The 18,510-nt window shown below is 44.2% G+C and overlaps 2 protein-coding genes across 4 annotated transcripts; both read left to right on the top strand.

Annotated features, from left to right (window-relative positions):
• The first annotated feature begins 2,386 nt into the window (after window positions 1–2,386).
• LOC100831675 (transcription factor TGA2.2) lies at window positions 2,387–9,939 on the top strand. Of its 3 annotated transcripts, none has more exons than XM_010239994.3 (11): window positions 2,387–3,115; window positions 4,299–4,429; window positions 5,589–5,641; window positions 5,769–5,996; window positions 6,132–6,173; window positions 6,301–6,360; window positions 6,513–6,590; window positions 6,716–6,800; window positions 6,905–7,176; window positions 8,195–8,437; window positions 9,314–9,939. In XM_010239994.3, the coding sequence occupies exons 1-11, from the start codon at window positions 2,928–2,930 to the stop codon at window positions 9,521–9,523; spliced, it is 1,590 nt and encodes a 529-aa protein (XP_010238296.1). In that variant the 5' UTR covers window positions 2,387–2,927; the 3' UTR covers window positions 9,524–9,939. The 3 variants fall into 3 exon arrangements, with proteins under 3 accessions (XP_010238296.1, XP_024318457.1, XP_024318456.1); XM_024462689.1 differs by having other exon boundaries at window positions 2,394–2,536; XM_024462688.1 differs by lacking the exon at window positions 2,387–3,115 and adding an exon at window positions 3,919–4,192.
• Window positions 9,940–11,878: 1,939 nt separating this feature from the next.
• On the top strand, window positions 11,879–16,676 carry LOC100831374 (lysine-specific demethylase JMJ30). The gene is made up of 6 exons (XM_014903392.2): window positions 11,879–12,442; window positions 13,030–13,239; window positions 14,286–14,417; window positions 14,494–14,637; window positions 15,370–15,462; window positions 16,178–16,676. Exons 1-6 carry the CDS (start codon window positions 12,008–12,010, stop codon window positions 16,436–16,438), a joined length of 1,275 nt encoding a protein of 424 aa, XP_014758878.1. The 5' UTR covers window positions 11,879–12,007; the 3' UTR covers window positions 16,439–16,676.
• Window positions 16,677–18,510: the final 1,834 nt, after the last annotated feature.

Raw genomic sequence — 18,510 nt, 5'->3', positions numbered from 1 at the left:
GTGACATAAGCTCCTCCTTTCTCCGTTTCGACGACGCTGTCTTTTTCCCCTTGCCGTTGCGTCTTCTGACTAGCTTTTGAATGCTGCTACAACAAGTAGTATTATGCTAGTAGTAAACTCGATCGGTCTGAAAGTCAAAACGAGCAGTCCAGCACCATGAATAATTCTTCGGAATCATACGTCGTTACAGGTCAGTTGTCATATTTCTAATGATTCGAAGTGAAAATTGAGAATGCGATACGGTTCAGTTCAGTTAATTGTCATGTGGCCTCTGTGTACTAGTACCAATATACCACGTACTGTTACTGTACTTGACAATTGACATGCTTTGGTTTAATGTTATGTGGTGGGGGATTTGTTTTCTGAAAGAAGTTCTTCTTTAATACTGTAGTACAATTCTGTCTGTCGTTGAACACGTACAACCCAAAAGTTGTGCTACGAAGTATTGAGCTAGGTCAGGCCAAAATAGCCGCACCGTACGTACCGTTTTACATGTGTGACCAAGCTTGTCAATCGTCATTTCCGTCTTTTGACGGTGCTGCCTTTGTGACTTGCTGCCGTTCGTTGTGTCTTCTGATGACTAACTTTCTGAATAATACTGCCGAAACGGATATTAACTCCAGCCCGAAGTCAAATATCAAAAGAGGCGAGACCGCAGAGTGCTAGCAGCACCATTAATAATTTCTGTGAATTGATTAATTTCTAAATATTGATAATGCATTTGATATGCTTTGAAATTGTCTACACTCTAATAATATAAAAATCTAGAATGTTCTTGATATGCTTTTTTTTTCCTTATTTAATTGTCATGAGTCTCGATTATTATTTTTCAAAAGAAAGAGCTTCATTGGCAATCTTTTGGTCTTTGCACACAACCCAAAATTTATTACGAAATATTTGTGAGTGGCAAATCAGTCCGACAGATAGAACCAGGGGCAACGCAGCCGGTGATTGGGTGGGGTCCGCACCAGTCAATAAATTTGAAAAAAAAATTATATCATAAGTAAACATTATAAAAATATTAAAAAAAAATAGGATTGCAATGTATTTGCCCCACCCAATATTGAAAATACATTGTTTTTCATCCTTAATATTGAAAACCTGAGTCCGTCACTCACAGAACGGAAACATCATGCCAGCATTAGAGCAAAATTTCACTTTCGGTCGTGTACTCAACACGTACGGAGATATATGGGTTGGAGGATTTAGCAAGCATCCAAACTCTTCGAGTGACACTGAAAGGGCGTTCGATGGAGGGTGCCACGTCAACTGCCATTGAGGTGGGCGCCCGATCGATCTTACGTTCGTCTGCTTGCTTGGCTTTCCTGCCTCATCTCCGCGTGGGACCTGCTTCCCGTTCCTTCTCCACGAAGCACTGCCAATCGCCGCCGTCGCTGGCCAATGGCCAGTCCCGCCGGCCAAAGTCCGCGTGGTGCCGGCGACGGCGGGGCCTTCTTACTCGGCATCTGCATATCCAACATTGTGAACCAAATCTAGAGAGCATATTTCCATTTTGAACCACATTGTGTGGTTTATAGAGTCCTCAAAGAGCAGAGACACACAGTAGTCTGCCGCGCATGGTGGATCTGCCTACGCACATCTGACACAACGCGGAGAGGTGAGCAGGTCGATCGAGTCTAACATGTTCCGTTCGTCTCCTTTGCCCACACCATTTGAAACTTTATTGATGAATACACCCCTGTCCTCCGCATGCATCAAGATGATGCATGCACACAACACGAAAGGTATAGAAGTACCAAATTTTGTGCCGGCCAGATATGGTCAAATAGAAAGAGAGATTTATGTGACCGACGATACATCATCTCATAAATTACATTAGCCAAATGCGACCGTCAATTATGTCTGGGACATAAATCCTATTGCAACCGCTTCCAGCTTTTGTCCACCAGCAGCCACCATAAGCTGACATCCTCTTGTCTCGTAGTAGCAAAGACCAGAAACGTATGCAAGTATGCAACTAAGTGATATACAAAGAGTACGTTGACTGCAACACATGAACTTTTTTTACCAAAAGAAGTGCCATTTCGATTGTAGCCAAACAATTCCCCAACATATCGGGTGCTGCAAGCCGGAGGTACGTTAAAGACTACAGTAGTATGCAGGTGGTACGCTATCCGAACGGGCGAAACGACCACCGTCAAGGTGCCTGAGCGATAGTCTCTTGGTCATCGCAAAAGCAAAACGAGTTTGCTGCAATATGCCACGTGGATATATAGAACTAAATACAGGAAAGGGAAGGATTTCGGTGCAAAAGCTAGCAGAGAATTAAGCGAAAGAAAACAAGAAATAAAAATAAGAAAAGCGGCAATTAACGTCTTGCGCTTCATCACCTGCCCCGCTCCCCTCTCCCCGCAGAGACAAGAGAGGGGTTAAAGCAAGCAAGGAAAAGAACGAGAGGAAGAAGGGGAAAAAAGTTGGCTGTTTGTAAGCGCGCCATTAGTTGCAAGAGGGCATGGAGCCAAACAGAAAGTTTGTTTCGCCATTAATGGCCTCTCAGCCCTTCTGGAACCCATAGGTATACCCAGCAAAACAGCACACACACACACAGACATAGATCATTAGAGACGAAGAAGGGAGAGACTGCAGAGAGAGAGGGGAAGAACTGGTAGTAGTTCGTTCGTCGAACACTAGCTAGCTAGGGTCCAAGGCGCCATCACGAAGGTAGATAGATAGACAGATAGATCGAGGTCATATATGCTGCACACCGGGTGCCGCCCGGCCGGCCTTGGGTAGTTTGCTGGTGATAGCTAGAGATAGAGGTGTGCCTTGGCAGCTAGCCCTCCTAGAGACAAACCGTATTTAGGTCCCGGAGATACACATACGTAGACAGAGATAGACAGACAGACAGAGAGAAAGGGGAAGAGGAGCTAGCGGCGCCTGCGTGTGTGCGTGTGTGGGCGTTGAAGATGATGAGTGCAGCAGGCAGCCAGAGCCAGCAGCAGGAGATCATCAGGCAGCATCAGCAACAGCAGCAGGAGATGGAGATGAACATCTCCTTTGGGATGAGCAGCCAACACCACAGCCTGCATCACCATGCCCCTCCCTCCTCGTCTTCCTCCTCCTCCATGCACGCCGCCGCTGCCGCGAGCTTCATGTACGGTTCTACTGCAGTCTGAATCGAATTTTGCCTTAATTACTTCCTCTTCCTGTTTGTTTGCGTGTCTGTCGACTTTGATGTGTTCTTCATCGATCGATCCATGTCCTGGATCGAGTTTAATTGACTGGGTTACTAATCGATCGCGTTTTTGTTTTGATGTTGTTCGATTCAGTTGCTCCTTGATTTTGTCAGGTTCTTGCACCGGCGCGGTACTAATCCTTAATCGATCTTGCCTTTCTTGGTTTCTTCCTTCCTTTCTTTCTTTTTGGCAAACCTGATCTAGCCAATAGCTACAAATTGCGTAGCGTGCTAGGGGTGCCAATCTGCCTTCTTGTACTGAATTTTTCTCGCATGTTGATGATTGTGTTCGCTTGTTGATGGAAAGTCAAGCGATTCTTAGATTAGGTATGGACAAAGGACAGATCGAACTACTTTCTGAATTCTTGTTTTCTTTGTCTAGGGGAGAAATTCTAGGTGATGAGTAAAACAGTTTTAGATTTACATTAATATAATTGGACTATTGGAGACACGGACAGTTGATTTGTTCGGATTGATTTGATAATTGGATAGTTGAATTGTTCTGTTTTGTAATCGGAGCCAGATAGTTGAATTGTTGAGGAAATTAACAACTCACTAGTCTCCACTTTGAATACTCATCATTAATCAGTGGCCTCTAATTAATTGTTTTCGAGAGGACGACAAGAATACAAGTAGTAGTTAAATTAGGACATGCTAGTTCTCCTAATTCTAGTAGGAGAAGCAGCATATATGTCTGCATATATATACCAGAGTCCATCCGTATGTTTACATTTTTTTCAACGAGCATAACTTGCACACATGAAATTTTGTTACTAGCTAGCCATATTTCCTGGGTTGCCAAATAAATGCACGCTACAAGGCTACTAGGCCGCTAGAGAAGATTCCATGATATCCTCCTGTTCCCACTCCTGCAGAGAGAGAGAGAGGGAGAGAGAGAGAGGAGAGGTTGGACCAGGCGATAATAATAGCATCACACATACATAGGCACCTACACTCCTCCACACACAGCTTATAGCAGCATGATTTCATGATGATGTGTGCATATATATATCTCAAACCCCGTGCATGCTTCCATTTAATTTACTCCCAATAATCACCATTTACTACTAGTACTAATCTGTGAGGTGAATTTCTGTTGCAGGAGCGCCAAGGAAGCAGCAGCTGCATCAGGCGCGTATGACCAGCTGGGGGACCTGGACCAGGCCTTGTTCATGTACCTCGACCATGGCCACGGCAGCCAGCACGCCTCCGCGCACCACCAGGAGCAACGGCGTAAGTACGCTAAAAAACAAACTGTCATATATGGAGCGTGTTTGTTTGGAGTTGAATTTGCAGGAGTCAAACCAAACGCAAGTGAGCTGATGTCACTCACTCACCGCCGGCCGGTGTTCAAAGCGTCAGTTAAAGTTTGCTGGCTGGTCTTTTATGCGTTTTTGGAGGATAGTGCTCTAATTAAGAGCAGTAGAGAAGCATAGGTAGGTTCAGAAACAAATGTGCCTAGCTGCACATATTCCTGCTGGCTAGTGGCTTTGATCCGGTGCGTGCAGAAAGAAAGGCGCATGCATCTTTTTCCGGGGCGCGGCGTGAAGAAGAGCCAGAGAAAAACGATCATGCATATGCATGGCCGGACGGCCGGACGGCCTGCAGCAGATTCTCAGGGTACTACTACTCTATTTTGACCAGGATCCTGCTGCAAATCTGCAGAGGACCATGGAATCGAGCACGCACTTTCTCAAAGTCCATGCATGGATGGAACCAACAGACCTCTCTCTCTCTCTTCGATCCCTTACACCTTTGGCCGGTCGGACTGTGACATGTAACAAACTGCTCAATGATTTCCTGGCGGTCGATCGAGCTGCATGTGCCCGCGGCAGAGAACCAGGCCAGTACAAGCACGCAGAGGGGATGATCTCCGGCCAGTAGCAGCAGTACCACCACCACTACGCCTGCAATGCAATGCCATGGCTAGAGCTGCATCCATATGCATGCTGCCTTTGACCCAACAATCCCTATCCACTTCTCTTCCCGGTTTGGGCACAGGCAGGAGCGCGCATGCCTTAGCTGTGTGCAATCCCGCCTCTCCTGTCCTGTCCTGCCTGCCCCGTATCTCACCGTAACCAAGCCCCAGAATTCTCGTGTTGTCGCCAGGCCGCCCAAAAGCTAGCTCTCGTACTGCTCTCCCAGTCTGCTACTGCTAGAGCTAGCTTGCTGCCACTGTATGTACGTACCCATGCATGATTGTTTGGCTGCTGTGATCCGCATGAGAAAGGAGAGACATGCACCTCTAGCTAGCTAGCTGCCATGTTAATTGCAAGCTCTTCATAAGAGTTTCCGTTGTATATATGTGCCTGAGAGCTTTCAGTGGCTCAGGTCTTGTGGCTCATTTGCTGATCTCTTATATATATCCGATCTGCCTTGTTCATGGACGCAGAGACCCTCAACATCTTCCCTTCCCAGCCGATGCATGTGGAGCCATCACCAAAGGTACGAACACACACAACTGCAACTGCATATCCACACACATTGAGATCTCACAACTCACGTTTATTGCTTATGCATGATTGCTGTTTTGATTGTTTAATACTGACCCGATCTGATGTGCGGTTGGTAGGGGGAGATTAGCCTAGCAGTCCTGTCGCCAGCACCGGTGGGATCCAAGATGCCTAGGTCATCACCTGATCATCATCAGCACCAGCACCAGCTGCAGCAGGCAGCCATGGAGGAGTTAGCAGGGAGCAGGAGGCAGCAGGAGCATCACCTAGCGGTACAACAACAGCACCAGCAACCTTTCGCTGCCGAGCCTGCAGGAGTCAGCAAGGATGTGAAGCCGTTGGCCAAGGTAATTAACTTACCTGCTTACATTGGTTGAGCCCTATGCATGCACACCCACATGCTGAATGACACATTGTCATGCTCTTGTTTATTTGAATGACTACTAGTGCTTAATTATTGATCTTTGAATTGGTGATTGCAGAAGGACAAGAGGGGCTTATCGACCAGTGAACGCGACCCAAAAGTAAAAACATCTTGATCTTAATTGTCAAGTCCTGATAAATGGACTATATGCAGTGCTTGTAGTGCTTTTCAATACCTTATTACTTGTTTGTGTCTCATTTTTTGGGTTAAATTTTGGCAAAATGCAGACGCTGAGAAGGCTAGCCCAGAACAGGGAGGCGGCAAGGAAAAGCAGGCTCAGGAAGAAGGTGAGTGAAGCAGCAGTTACCACCAAATTAAATGGGATGAAACAGTAGTGAAATAAGAAAAGAAAAAAAAACATATGTGAAGAACAAACCTTATTTAACTCACTAACTGTACAGGAGTAGCGATTAATTGTTTATTCTCCTTGCTGCAACAGGCTTACATCCAGCAGCTCGAGTCCAGCAGGATCAGGCTAGCTCAGATCGAACAAGAACTGCACAGTGCAAGGGCTCAGGTATTAATTTGCACAGAATTACTTAACTCCATGAAAACTAAATCCAGAAGTTTTTGTCTCCTTTTCTTTTCAATTTGTATGCACGCTGCTTTATGCAAATCTCATGTATGCATATATGTACACAGGGAGTGTTCTTCCCTGGCAGCGGCCTCCTCACCGAGCAAGGTGTCACCGGAAAAGGGCTCGGCGGCATCGATGGCCTCAGCTCCGGTACACTATACTTTGCCTATTTGTGCTTCACATCCTGTGCTAATATACAAGTAATTGAAGTTTTTGATGGCTTGATGCTGATGAATTTGGCTGCATGCGCGCAGAGGCGGCGATGTTCGACGTGGAGTACGGGCGTTGGCAGGAGGAGCACTACCGCGTGATGTACGAGCTGCGGGCGGCGCTGCAGCAGCAGCTGCCGGAGGGGGAGCTGCAGATGTACGTGGAGAACTGCCTGGCGCACCACGACGAGGTGGTGGCCATCAAGGACGCCGTCATCAAGGGCGACGTCTTCCACCTCACCTCCGGCGTCTGGAGGAGCCCCGCCGAGAGATGCTTCCTCTGGCTCGGCGGATTCCGCCCCTCTGAGGTCATCAAGGTACGTCCTAGATCCATCCTCAATTAAGCCCTAACTTGCTATCTCGCCCTAGATTAGACACTCACAATATTCCCCACCGCAGTCGGTCCTAGGAGGAAATTATTTAGGCCTCTTTCCTAACATTATTACCATGTCCAAAATTTGGTGATTTAATTTGAGAGTCCCAAAATATTTGAATCTAAATTTTAGGCCAAATTCAAACTAAATTCAAAATATTGGTCAACATTAGTCAAACTCCAAATGAAATCTGCTCGATAATTTAGAAATTTCGATGGGGCCGAATATTCCCAAAGATCGAAATTTGAAACCAAAGGGTTTATATTATATTGTCCTTTTCATCCCTGTGTAAAAAAATTACCGGCCAGAATTTTCATAGAAACCAAGTTAAATTTCTAACTTCCGTTCTAGAGTTGCGGCCATCTAACAATTTCTTTTCTCGAACTAGCTGGTAGCCCGGTGCATGTAGCCTGTAGGTACCCAGTAGCCTAAAAAAGAAGTACTCATATATCCATCCGGCCTGAACTAGCGCCCATGTCTCGCGGCATTCAAGCCGTACCGGCAAAACATCATGCGCATTTCGATCGGCACCGGCCGGAATGACACGAGACTGCCTGCAGGTAGCACATATATATCATATCCTCTAGTTTTGTTTCCAGCAGCGAACGGGTAGGGAAAAACCTGCCATTGCCCGGCGAGCCTCCATAACTCACCCATGGATCCGGCCAGGCCGGGCGCTTCCCACCGCATTGAATTCCCAAACCCCCTCAATCTCTGTCGAGTACTACTGCAAATTAACGAGCCGTGCAGGCATGCTCCGCCGTCCCCGCGGCGCATGCAGCACACGCGACCGAATGCCATTCCCGGCCGGGGGGGCCTATTAAATGGCCAGACACGCGAGTGCTCGCTCCGCCTTTCACCTACTTGTGGAAACGCACATTCCAAGTGGATTTCTGATATTCTGATGTTGATTCATTTGGTTTTCGGATGATTTTGACGCGTGGACGATATTTTTATGCAGATGGTGCTGGGGCACGTGGAGCCGCTGGCGGAGCAGCAGATCGTGGCGGTGTACGGGCTGCAGCAGTCGGCGGCGGAGACGGAGGAGGCGCTGAGCCAGGGGCTGGACGCGCTCTACCAGTCGCTCTCCGACACCGTCGTCTCCGACGCGCTCAGCTGCCCGCCCGCCAACGTCGCCAACTACATGGGACAGATGCACGTCGCCATGAACAAACTCTCCACACTCGAGGGCTTCGTCCGACAGGTCACTATTGATTAAGCCCCCCCCTGCCTTTGCATTGCATACATACTTGTTCCTTGATTAATCTGCATTTCCTGTCGCTTTAGCGGATCGGTTAGAGCTGCGACCAATCGGTCGAGAGCGACGATGCATATATATAATTCTCTACTAGCTAGTTCGTTGACAGGGTACAACGGATGGTTCACCTAATATATATGTTGATATCGACACGTACGGCATTTGATTATACTATTAGCTAGATTAATCTGCATAAATATATATAGTTTGTGGCAGGGCACAGGCGGCTATAGCTAGTAGCACTGTCAGTCCAGGTGCATGCATGTGTATATGGATTAGGTTGTGAACTTTTAAAAAGCAACCGACTGTCGCCATCCCAAAAATGGACAGCTGATAATTAACATAGTAGGGTCGATCTTACGCTTGGTTAACTATAAAAAACAATATATTTCTGCAGGACTAACAAACAGTACAGGATTTGTTTAGCCCGCATGCTTAATTTGGTTAGTGATGATGGAGTACTACCTTTCCATGCATGTTGGGGTAGTAGGTGTGGCGTGGTGCATTCGTTTAGGCGTAGTCCTTCACAGCCTTATCAGGTTACTGTAAACTAAGGCCGGCTTGTCGCTGCATGTACACATTATTAGTAATTAATCCCAATTTGAAATGCAGACAGTACTGCACTACACTGCTAATGGCTGATATCGGTGTGACGATGGCAAAACGTCGAATGCATGAGAACAATATTATTTTCCTATATATATGCTCTTTGTAACTTGTGTGCGTGTCTTCAGTAGTTTAAAGGGTACGTAGTTCTGTGTGTTCCTTTTAGCTCTAGCTTGATGTGGATTAAATGATTAATTGTTGGATGCATATATGCAGGCTGAGAACCTCCGGCAGCAGACGCTGCACCGGCTGCACCAGGTTCTGACGACGCGGCAGATGGCGCGGTCGCTGCTGGCCGTGTCCGACTACTTCCACCGCCTCCGCACGCTCAGCTCGCTCTGGGTCACCCGCCCCAGGCCGCCGCCTCAGGATCACCAGCAGCCCGGCGACGGAGCCGGAGCCGGCGGCACCCCCCACAGCAGCTAATTAACTCATCCATCAAGCTGACGATCGATCACCATGCATGCAATTGCATGCCTGCATGTCGTGTTAATTCGCAAGGATTTCACATAATGTAGTAACATGCGGGCGCCGTGCATGCTTGCATGTGCATGCGTGTTCGTGATGGTCAGTTAGCTAGTTAAAAGAGGAACAGAGACGCCTAAGTGCAAGCTTAGCTAGTTGCTAGTGGAGAGAGGTCAGGAGAGGGATCAGGAGGGGAACGACTGAAAATATCAAAGAATGTTTCTACCGTCTGTTGGTTTAATTAATCAGTAGCTAGGCAGAGTATGACATCGATCGTGGATCTTAATTAGCTTAGTAGTGTTATCTAAAGTTACCTCCGGATGCAGATGGCTATGTGAGTCGGCTCTTGAGATGCAGCTAGCGTTTTCTCTCGTCAATGTGCAGCTTCGATAGGTTGATTATTACCGGTGGGGTGCTTGATGCAATGCGTGCAGCCGCAGACAAATTACGAACCAGCAGAACGCTGTTTGAAGTTCGTATATGTCTAGATTGCAAAAGGAAAGCTGCAATTGTTCTGCACAAATCTCGTGCAAACTCACGTGAAATTGCGACGCTTTTTATAATCCCTTGCAAGAAGTCGTATGCACGATTATCCAGTTGGGCAGTGACGGATCTAGAATATATTTTACCATGGGGGGTGCCACACTTTACAGTAGCACTATGAAGATATTTTTTTTAATACGGAGCACTACATATAAATTCCAGTCCTCACCGAAATGACCAAAGTCTTGGAAATTTTGACATTATTTTGGTTTTTTATGAATTGATACTGATTATGTAAATTGATCTGAATTTTCTAGATGCATATTTCGTACCCAAAAATTTAGAAAATTGAAGGGACTTTAACAAAATTTTAATCCCCGTTGTTAGCAATCGGTCCAGAAGCCATGTCCATGAGCGAGAGCTCAACATTTTAGGGCTTATCGTCGCAGCTTGCTATCCTTCAGAACACAGACAACAAGAGAAATCATTTTATTATCGTAGATATCAGTGCCTAGTTAGCTCAAAGCTAATATAAGTGGGTGGCCTGGTGGTTCAACCATATGAATTACTAGTATTTTAGAGCATTGAACATTAGTAAAACTTGATTAATTGTAAATACTATTATATGGTATAAATAAGGGGAAATTTGCTAGAGGACACCGTTATTTTGTGACCTTTACCAAAACACATCGCCGGAATGGGTCTTTGTCCAGTACCATTATAATTTTGTGGACATTTGCTAGAACACACTGCATCGACTAAAATTGAGAATTTGACATTTTTACTTGGTCGACGACCATTTAAATCCGATTTTGAACACTTTTGTCCTTTGTACGATTCGATATTTGACATCTACGAGGGTTCACTGTTGGTTGAAGTGGCCATTTGTATCCTGTGTTGCCGCACTCTGCATGAGAGGAAACGCTTCGAACAAAGAGTTTGAAAAATTCTAGACACATTTGCTAAAAGGTAGAATGATAATTCAATGTGAAAAAAAAAGTTCAAACTTTCTGTTTTGGACCATACAATGTGTTTTGGCAAATGTTCACGAAATTTTAATGGTACCGGGTAAAGACACATTCTGACGGTGTGTTTCGACAAAAGACACGAAATAATGATGTAATTTTCCCTATAAATAAATTAGCATTTTTGGAGGGGTTGCCAAAACCAGAACAACGTAATTGCAATACGGGACACTGATACTGTGATACAGAACAACACAACAAATACTGAACGACTCATTGCATGTTTTCTCCATATAATCTAAGACGAAGCTAGGCAATGTGTTTCTGGTTTTATGCTCTGATGATGTATCCTAGTTTTCCTTTGTTGTCTCTATAGCTTCACTCCCCATTCCCTTGTTTTCTTTTTCTCTATGTATGTGTACTCCTCAGATCATTCTCTTTTCTACTCAGACGATAAGAAGTATCTCAAATTTAGTACAACTTTGGATCGGAGACATTTATTTTGGATCGAAGATGTCTCTGATACATTTATTATGGATCGGAAGAAGTATCATTTTGATAACACATGATACATTATGTTCTTTCACAAAGAAAATGAACCGAAAAATAAAGATCGGTGGTCGCAATTTCTCCGGAAAATGACCCTTATGTCTGGTTCATCTTTTAAGGTTATATCTGGTTCATCTTTTCATCTTCAGGGAATTCTACGTTGGGCCTTATGATGTTGGGCTAGTCTAATCTGTCTGGTGTTTTCAGTGCCCGAATTGACTCGGCCCGATAACTGTCTCTGATACTTCAGATGGACTTCGCTAAAGGGCCCATAAAGAATAAAGAGCACCTATCACCTTTCCATCTGGGTCTCAGGCTCTCAGATCAGAACACTCAGACCACGGGAGAAATATCCCGAGCAGCCACGCCGGAGCCAGAGAAATATCTCCTTCGCTTTTGCACTTTTGCTGCGGGTCCTCGACACGTCACAACCCCTGCTCCTCCGCCGATGGCCGGCGGCGAATCGGAGGCGGAGCGGCGGGCAGCGCTGCTGCGCGAGATAACGGGGGAGGGGGGCTTCGCGTTCGCGGCATCGGCGGAGAAGGCGGCGGCGGGCGACCTCCGGGCGGCGGAGGCGGCGCGGGAGATGGCGTGGGAGCAGCTCCACTCGGGGCCCTGGAGCGAGGTGGGCCACGCGTGGAGGGACGCCTACGCGCTGGCGTGCCTCCACGTCGCTCGGCTCCGCCTTGCTGCCGCCGACCGCCGCGCCGCGCTCCGGGCGCTCGACATGGGGCTCATCATGGGAGGGAACCTCCTCCGGGCCGACCTCGAGGACGCCGTGGCCCGGATAGTGGCTGACTCGAGTGACGGCGACGGCGCGGAGACCGGCGAAGAAGCCCAGAGGTGGAGGGAAGGGCTCGACAGGAACCGAGACATCGCCGATGTGAGACCGCTACTGCCTTCGTAAGATTTCGTGCGTGTGTTTTCGAGCTTACGGTGGTCAATACATCTACTAACTGAGCTTAATTTTTTTAGGGCCTTGTTGTAGAATGGCTAATTTTCAATGTCTCATATAAGACTCTAATTTATACTACTCCCTCCTGCTGGAATTACTTGTTAAAATATTACATGTATCTAGACACTTTTTAAACATAGATACATTCATATTTGGAAAAATTTGAGATAAGTAATATGGGTCGGAGGGAGTAATGAATACTATACTAGATTAGGCTATGTATATGGCTTCTCTGTTTGAAGATCTTATATTACTAGATTAAGCACCATTTTAAACACTTAATGCACATGAACTGATGTGTCAGTGTCACATTGTCATTATTAGGGTGCATAATGCCAGGAGTTTTGCAGGTATTTGACCGGAATAATTGGTGCAGATTGTCTGTAACGGGTGTTAACGCTGGTTCCAGTTACCACATTCCTTCCTTGTTTTCTGAATTTGTTGTGTTGATAAGGACATTTACAATCCTTGTTTTCTGAATTTGCTGTATATCTGCTAACAATATTTTGTCACAGGCACTCAAAATTCTTCCGAAGAAGTCTTTATCTTGTAAGGAAATCGAGAGACGATCATGCATATCTTTGGAGGAGTTTATATGTGATTACTTTTTGCGTGAGTCCCCTGTTATAATCAGTGGCTGCATCAATCATTGGCCCGCAATGACAAAATGGAAGGATATTCAGTACCTAAAGAGGATCGCAGGAGATCGGACTGTTCCTGTTGAAGTAACTGCTTCTAGACAAGCTGTTTCTATTACGTTAATTTTATCTCATCCCTCTTTGAGTTGATATATGGTTTCACTTTTCTTAATAGAAAAGTGCATCTAAACCTGATGGTTCAATGCTATTATTTGATCTCAAATATCATTGAAATAGTTTGTAGAGCTTACTTCCGTGCCCTTTTCAGCTGATATATAGCAAATACTTGCATCGTCTTTGTTACCCAATAATATTGGTTATTTGTAAAATTGCCCTACATACATGAAAAATTAATTTTCAGCAGGCTTATGTCAAATACAAATAGTATCAAGTAAAATTAAGCAATATTGTATGCTACATGTGTGTTTACACTATATTACACAACTTGCATATTCAGTATGTTCTATGTTAAGAAATATGATACACCCCCTATTTTTTTGGTTCGCAACGTGTCTATTTCCTTGACATTCAGTACTCTAGGTAAAATCACTTTTAAACTTCTTTGTTCGCATTTGTTTCTTTCAGTTTTGAGATTGTTGCCTTTTGTTTTTGTGTGCAGCATTTTACTTCCCATGTCACTTTTAAAGCCCTAACCATAGGGACTTCTTTCTGAAAAAGTGCCTTTGTTCTTGTGTGTAGTGTTTTGCTTACATGTTACTTTAAAGCCCTAACAGGGATTTATTTCTGAAAAGTTTAGCCAATGTGATTCCATAGGCTTTTGACATGTATAGCAGTTTCACTTTGCTATACTTTTGCTTGCATCGGTGTGCCATCTTTCTTAACCTTGCTGTTATTTATAAGAATTATATATGTTGGAATTTTTCCTGATATTGTTAGCAGAGTAGCATAGTTTTGAAAAATTGTGTCCTGTTAACGACAATCTGAAAATTAGGGTTGCTACCTATTCATGTGCAGTTCACTATGAGCAACACAAGTTTGTATGTTGCTTGCTTCTAGTAATTTTTAGAACCCATGCTTAGCTGACAGTTTAGAAGGAATATTTTGAGTATTATTTTCTCCTTGGTATTGGTTACCTAATGGTTTTGGTGCACTGATATAGTTGATTCTGTCAGGTTGGAAAGAGTTATGTGTGTAATGATTGGAAGCAGGAGCTAATCACCTTTTCCAAGTTCCTTGAGAGGATGTGGTCAACTGTCTGTCCTTCAAATTTGACATATCTTGCTCAGCATCCGTTGTTTGAGCAGGTGGAAGCTGTCATTGTTGATTCTCTAGTAAATCTCTTAGTTCAGTTGTGAAATTTTACTTAATGACATTTGGCAGATAAAAGAGCTCCAAGAAGACATAATGGTTCCTGACTACTGTTATGCTGGTGGAGGGGAACTCCAATCACTTAATGCTTGGTTTGGTCCACACGGAACAGTGACACCATTGCACCACGACCCACATCACAATATTTTAGCTCAGGTATAACCTGAGTGCTGTTTTCAGTTCTCCTTGTTCGTTTCTAGAATTAACAACAACAGTTGCTGTTCGTGTAGTTTGAATCTTGTGCTGACATTTTTGCAAGAAGAAATCTCTAATCACCCATTTGATGTGAAATATTTATATTATCTTGTAAATGTCTTGTAAATGGTGTCGTTTTGTCACGTGTTTATTTTAGTAGCTGAACTGTTTTTCTCTAAGTTGTCGGTTTGTATAAAAGTAACTCCGCATATTGTGGTTTCCATGGCTTCATGCATCACCATTTAGTTGTTATTCCAATGTGGCATCTATATAAATGCTTAAATTTGCAAATTATCAATATCACTATATGTCATCGCAAATGGCACTTTGAGCTAGGAATATAGGACTACCTAAAATGCTTCATCAGCTGGGTTGCTTGAACATTGTGATACATGCTCCATTGTTGAACAGACATTTATGGTACAAAATATTTTCTCTCTTGAAATTGTAAAGGGCTTTAAACTTCAAGCCAAGAACTCAGATGATTTTGTGAACATTTTAGTGTTAGAAATTTGTTCTGCTGCATGGTGATCTACATGTAGTTCGGTGGCTTCATTTGTTCAACTGTGAACCTTTTAGTATATTTCTGGATGACTGCCTGTTAGTACTTCCTTCTTTTTTGCGCATAGCCTGTTAGTATTTCCTTAATGTAACTTTATCAGCAGTTGTTGGTTAATAAATTTTCTCCACCAGGTCTTGGGCAGGAAGTATATTAGACTCTATCCTGGTTCAGTATCTGAGGAATTGTACCCACACACAGAAACTATGCTAAGCAATACCAGTCAGGTATACACAATCTGTTCCAACTTGCTACACGTTGGAAATGAAGAATAAACTTGCAGATTTTCACAGCGGTACATGTCGTTTTGGCAACAAAATATTCCCCCCCCCCCAGAAATCACAGCTAAAGACTCGAAATACTGAGATTCCATAGAGTTAAAATGCCCGAGATTTCATTTTTGCATTAGTAGTACTCTCTTTTCATGAATCTTAACCATAGCATTGCAAACTGGAGCTAGTGTTAAGTTTTAACTGGATTTTTTGTGCTACATTTGGAAAAGTTCTAGTTTCCACTTTTTTACTTTGTTTTTGTCTACGGCTGTTTGTCCATTGTTTTGGAGCTGTGCTTTCTCAGTTTTCTGTGTCTAGATATATTTCTACTTTGGAGCAACTTTGATGCTTTGGTAAGTACTCCCTCCGTTCCATAATTCTTGTCGAAATATTACATGTATCTAGACGCTTTTTAGGAATAGATGCATCCATTTTTTGGCAAATTTGAGACAAGAATTATGGAACGGAGGGAGTAGTAGTTAGGTTAATATGCAGACACAGGTTCAAGGAACCTGTTCCTTACTGCTTCATACTGCCATTTATCCTCATAATTTCCATTACAAAAAAATGCATTCTTACAACTTTTGTTGGGTTTTGCACAATACAGTGACTGTGCAAATGAAGCCATAAGGTTTTGGTGTTATATTTGTGCTAATAAATGCCTCTGCAGGTAGATCTTGACAACATAGATCTGAAGGAGTTCCCAAGGGTAGAAAACCTTGATTTCATGGACTGCATATTGGAGGAGGGTGACCTGCTCTACATTCCACCAAAATGGTGGCATTATGTCAGATCACTTTCTATTAGTTTCTCCATTAGCTTTTGGTGGCGTAAAACACTTGCAACTTCAAGCGCCCAACATTTGATCTTTGGTAGTACATCAGGACCAGGCTTAAGGATTCAGGAACTTGGTAAGCCTGACCACATGTAGTATTCATATGTACTATTGTACGTGAACATTGTTACTTGATGCATACCACATGTAATGGTGATTTACATTCTGTACCCTCGGGAGGTTGAGATTGAAGGACTGATCCATTTTCCAAAGTCCTGTAACCCGTAACCGTAAGTGTTACTTCTTAGAGAACAGAAGTGCCTCAGGTAGAAAGATTTGTTACGATAAGAGTGAATCAAGTGGGGATTAATTTCTTAGTCAAATTGTAACTAAATCGTGCAAATTTTGTCGCATGTGCAGCATTGCTCCTTGGAGAAAACCTAAAACTGTCCTGTAAGTACGTATAAACCTTTAAGGTTCATATTCAGTTCCGGTGTGGACATACAAGAAAATAGGGCCCATTTGCTCAGCTTTTAACTGTAATGTTACTGTGTTAGCAATCGACTGCATATTTGATAGACTTGTGCTACTAAATGTCTGCGACCTCTAAATTAGGGAATATCAGCAATTTAGCATGCGTCTGCCTGACTGCCTTTGAGTTCATTTTGGTTTTATGCGGAGCTGTTTGCACGCTTACATGACTGAACTAAGGATCCGATATTATGATATGGACATGATATTGGTCAGATGATTGAATGGTACAAGAGCATGCGATTCCCAATCGTGCCAAGCTATCTTCACTGTTTTCCTTTCAAAAGCACTGAAGCTTCGTTCTTGAGACAAGCGAACACATCAAAGAGGAAGAACAGTAAAGCAGTGGCCCCATATATCTAGCAATCACAGACATCTACATCAATTCTTTTGGCATCTATCTTTCGGCAGCATGAGCACGATATGGTGCAGCTAAAGAATTTCTCCTGGACCAGGCGAAAGGTGCCACGGAAAAGAAGCTGCACCGCCATGGTCCATGGGTCATGGCACGGCGCCGTCTCCAATGATCTGAGGCTGCTGGCTGAGCCGCTGAGGCCGTTGTTCGTGTCATGGAGCGCAGCTACGCTGGGCTCGTCTCATGCATGCAGCTTCCTGCTTGGCTTCTCGTAGCTTTTAGACTGTGGGCACTGCTGTGCTGTGCTACTGTGCTATCTGCGATGCAAGCCTGCAGGGTGTGGTCACTCTTTGGTCGCAGAATTATCACTAAGCATTGATCCCTGTGCTCGTTTTGTTCTGTTAACCAGTTCTGCACTTCGATCGATCTGTCTGTTTTGTTCACGCGTTCCGGATTATGGAAAGCCGGAAGATTTGCCGCTTTCTCTGTGAGGTTCAACCTTCATCTACCTTTATGCAGTTAAGCAATTTGGAGTTTAGCAATAGTGTTTTCTCTTCTTCTAGTTCAGGAATTAGAGTGCCCTGCATATATGCCGCAAGAATACCAATGATGGAAGGAGGAACAGGGTTAAACTAGCACGCCTAAACAATACTAGACACAAAGGACCCATTAGGAGCTACTTCTCTGTTCCTAAATTCTTGTCGTTGTTTTAGTTCAAATTTGTACTAAAACAACGACAAGAATTTAAGAACGGAGGGAGTAGCTGACATGCGTTTGACATCCTTAGCCAAAAGTTTAATTATAAATCACCTTTTCCCATGCCACCTTTTGTCCTGAAGAGCTGAACAGGCAGAACAGCCCGGGTAAACTAAGATCAATTTTTGCCTATTTAGGTGTGTGGTTTGCAAAAGTCATCGCCTCCTAACAAAGGGAATACACATCCCAAGTATAGTGGGTGGTGTAACCGGAGACCATTTGGATTAAACAAACGCCATCATGGGACAGACATCCTTCTAGGTATGAAGACTCTCTCAACAATCTGCAGCTCAGCTTAGTTATGAGTATTTATTTTCTGTTCCTTCTTCAGTTGCTTCGTGCCAAGACAACAGGCTTTCTTGGGGTTGCCTACCTTCCCTTGTTTCCTTGCTCCTACACCAGAACCTCTTTACAGCTTCAAACGGGAGCAGAATGTTTTTGTTTCCACAGTTTGAACTCCTTTTTCAAAAGGGAACTAATTTGAAACTTTTGTTGGTACCACACGCTGAGGATGGCTATCTCAGTGCCAATGACTGACGTGGATGATGGATCCCTAGCAATGCCCATGAGTTGCCACGTGAGAAAA

The sequence above is a fragment of the Brachypodium distachyon genome, chromosome 4 (genome assembly GCF_000005505.3).
Source record: "Brachypodium distachyon strain Bd21 chromosome 4, Brachypodium_distachyon_v3.0, whole genome shotgun sequence".
Taxonomy (NCBI): Eukaryota; Viridiplantae; Streptophyta; class Magnoliopsida; order Poales; family Poaceae; genus Brachypodium; species Brachypodium distachyon.
This window is presented reverse-complemented; position numbering and strand designations above follow the sequence as displayed.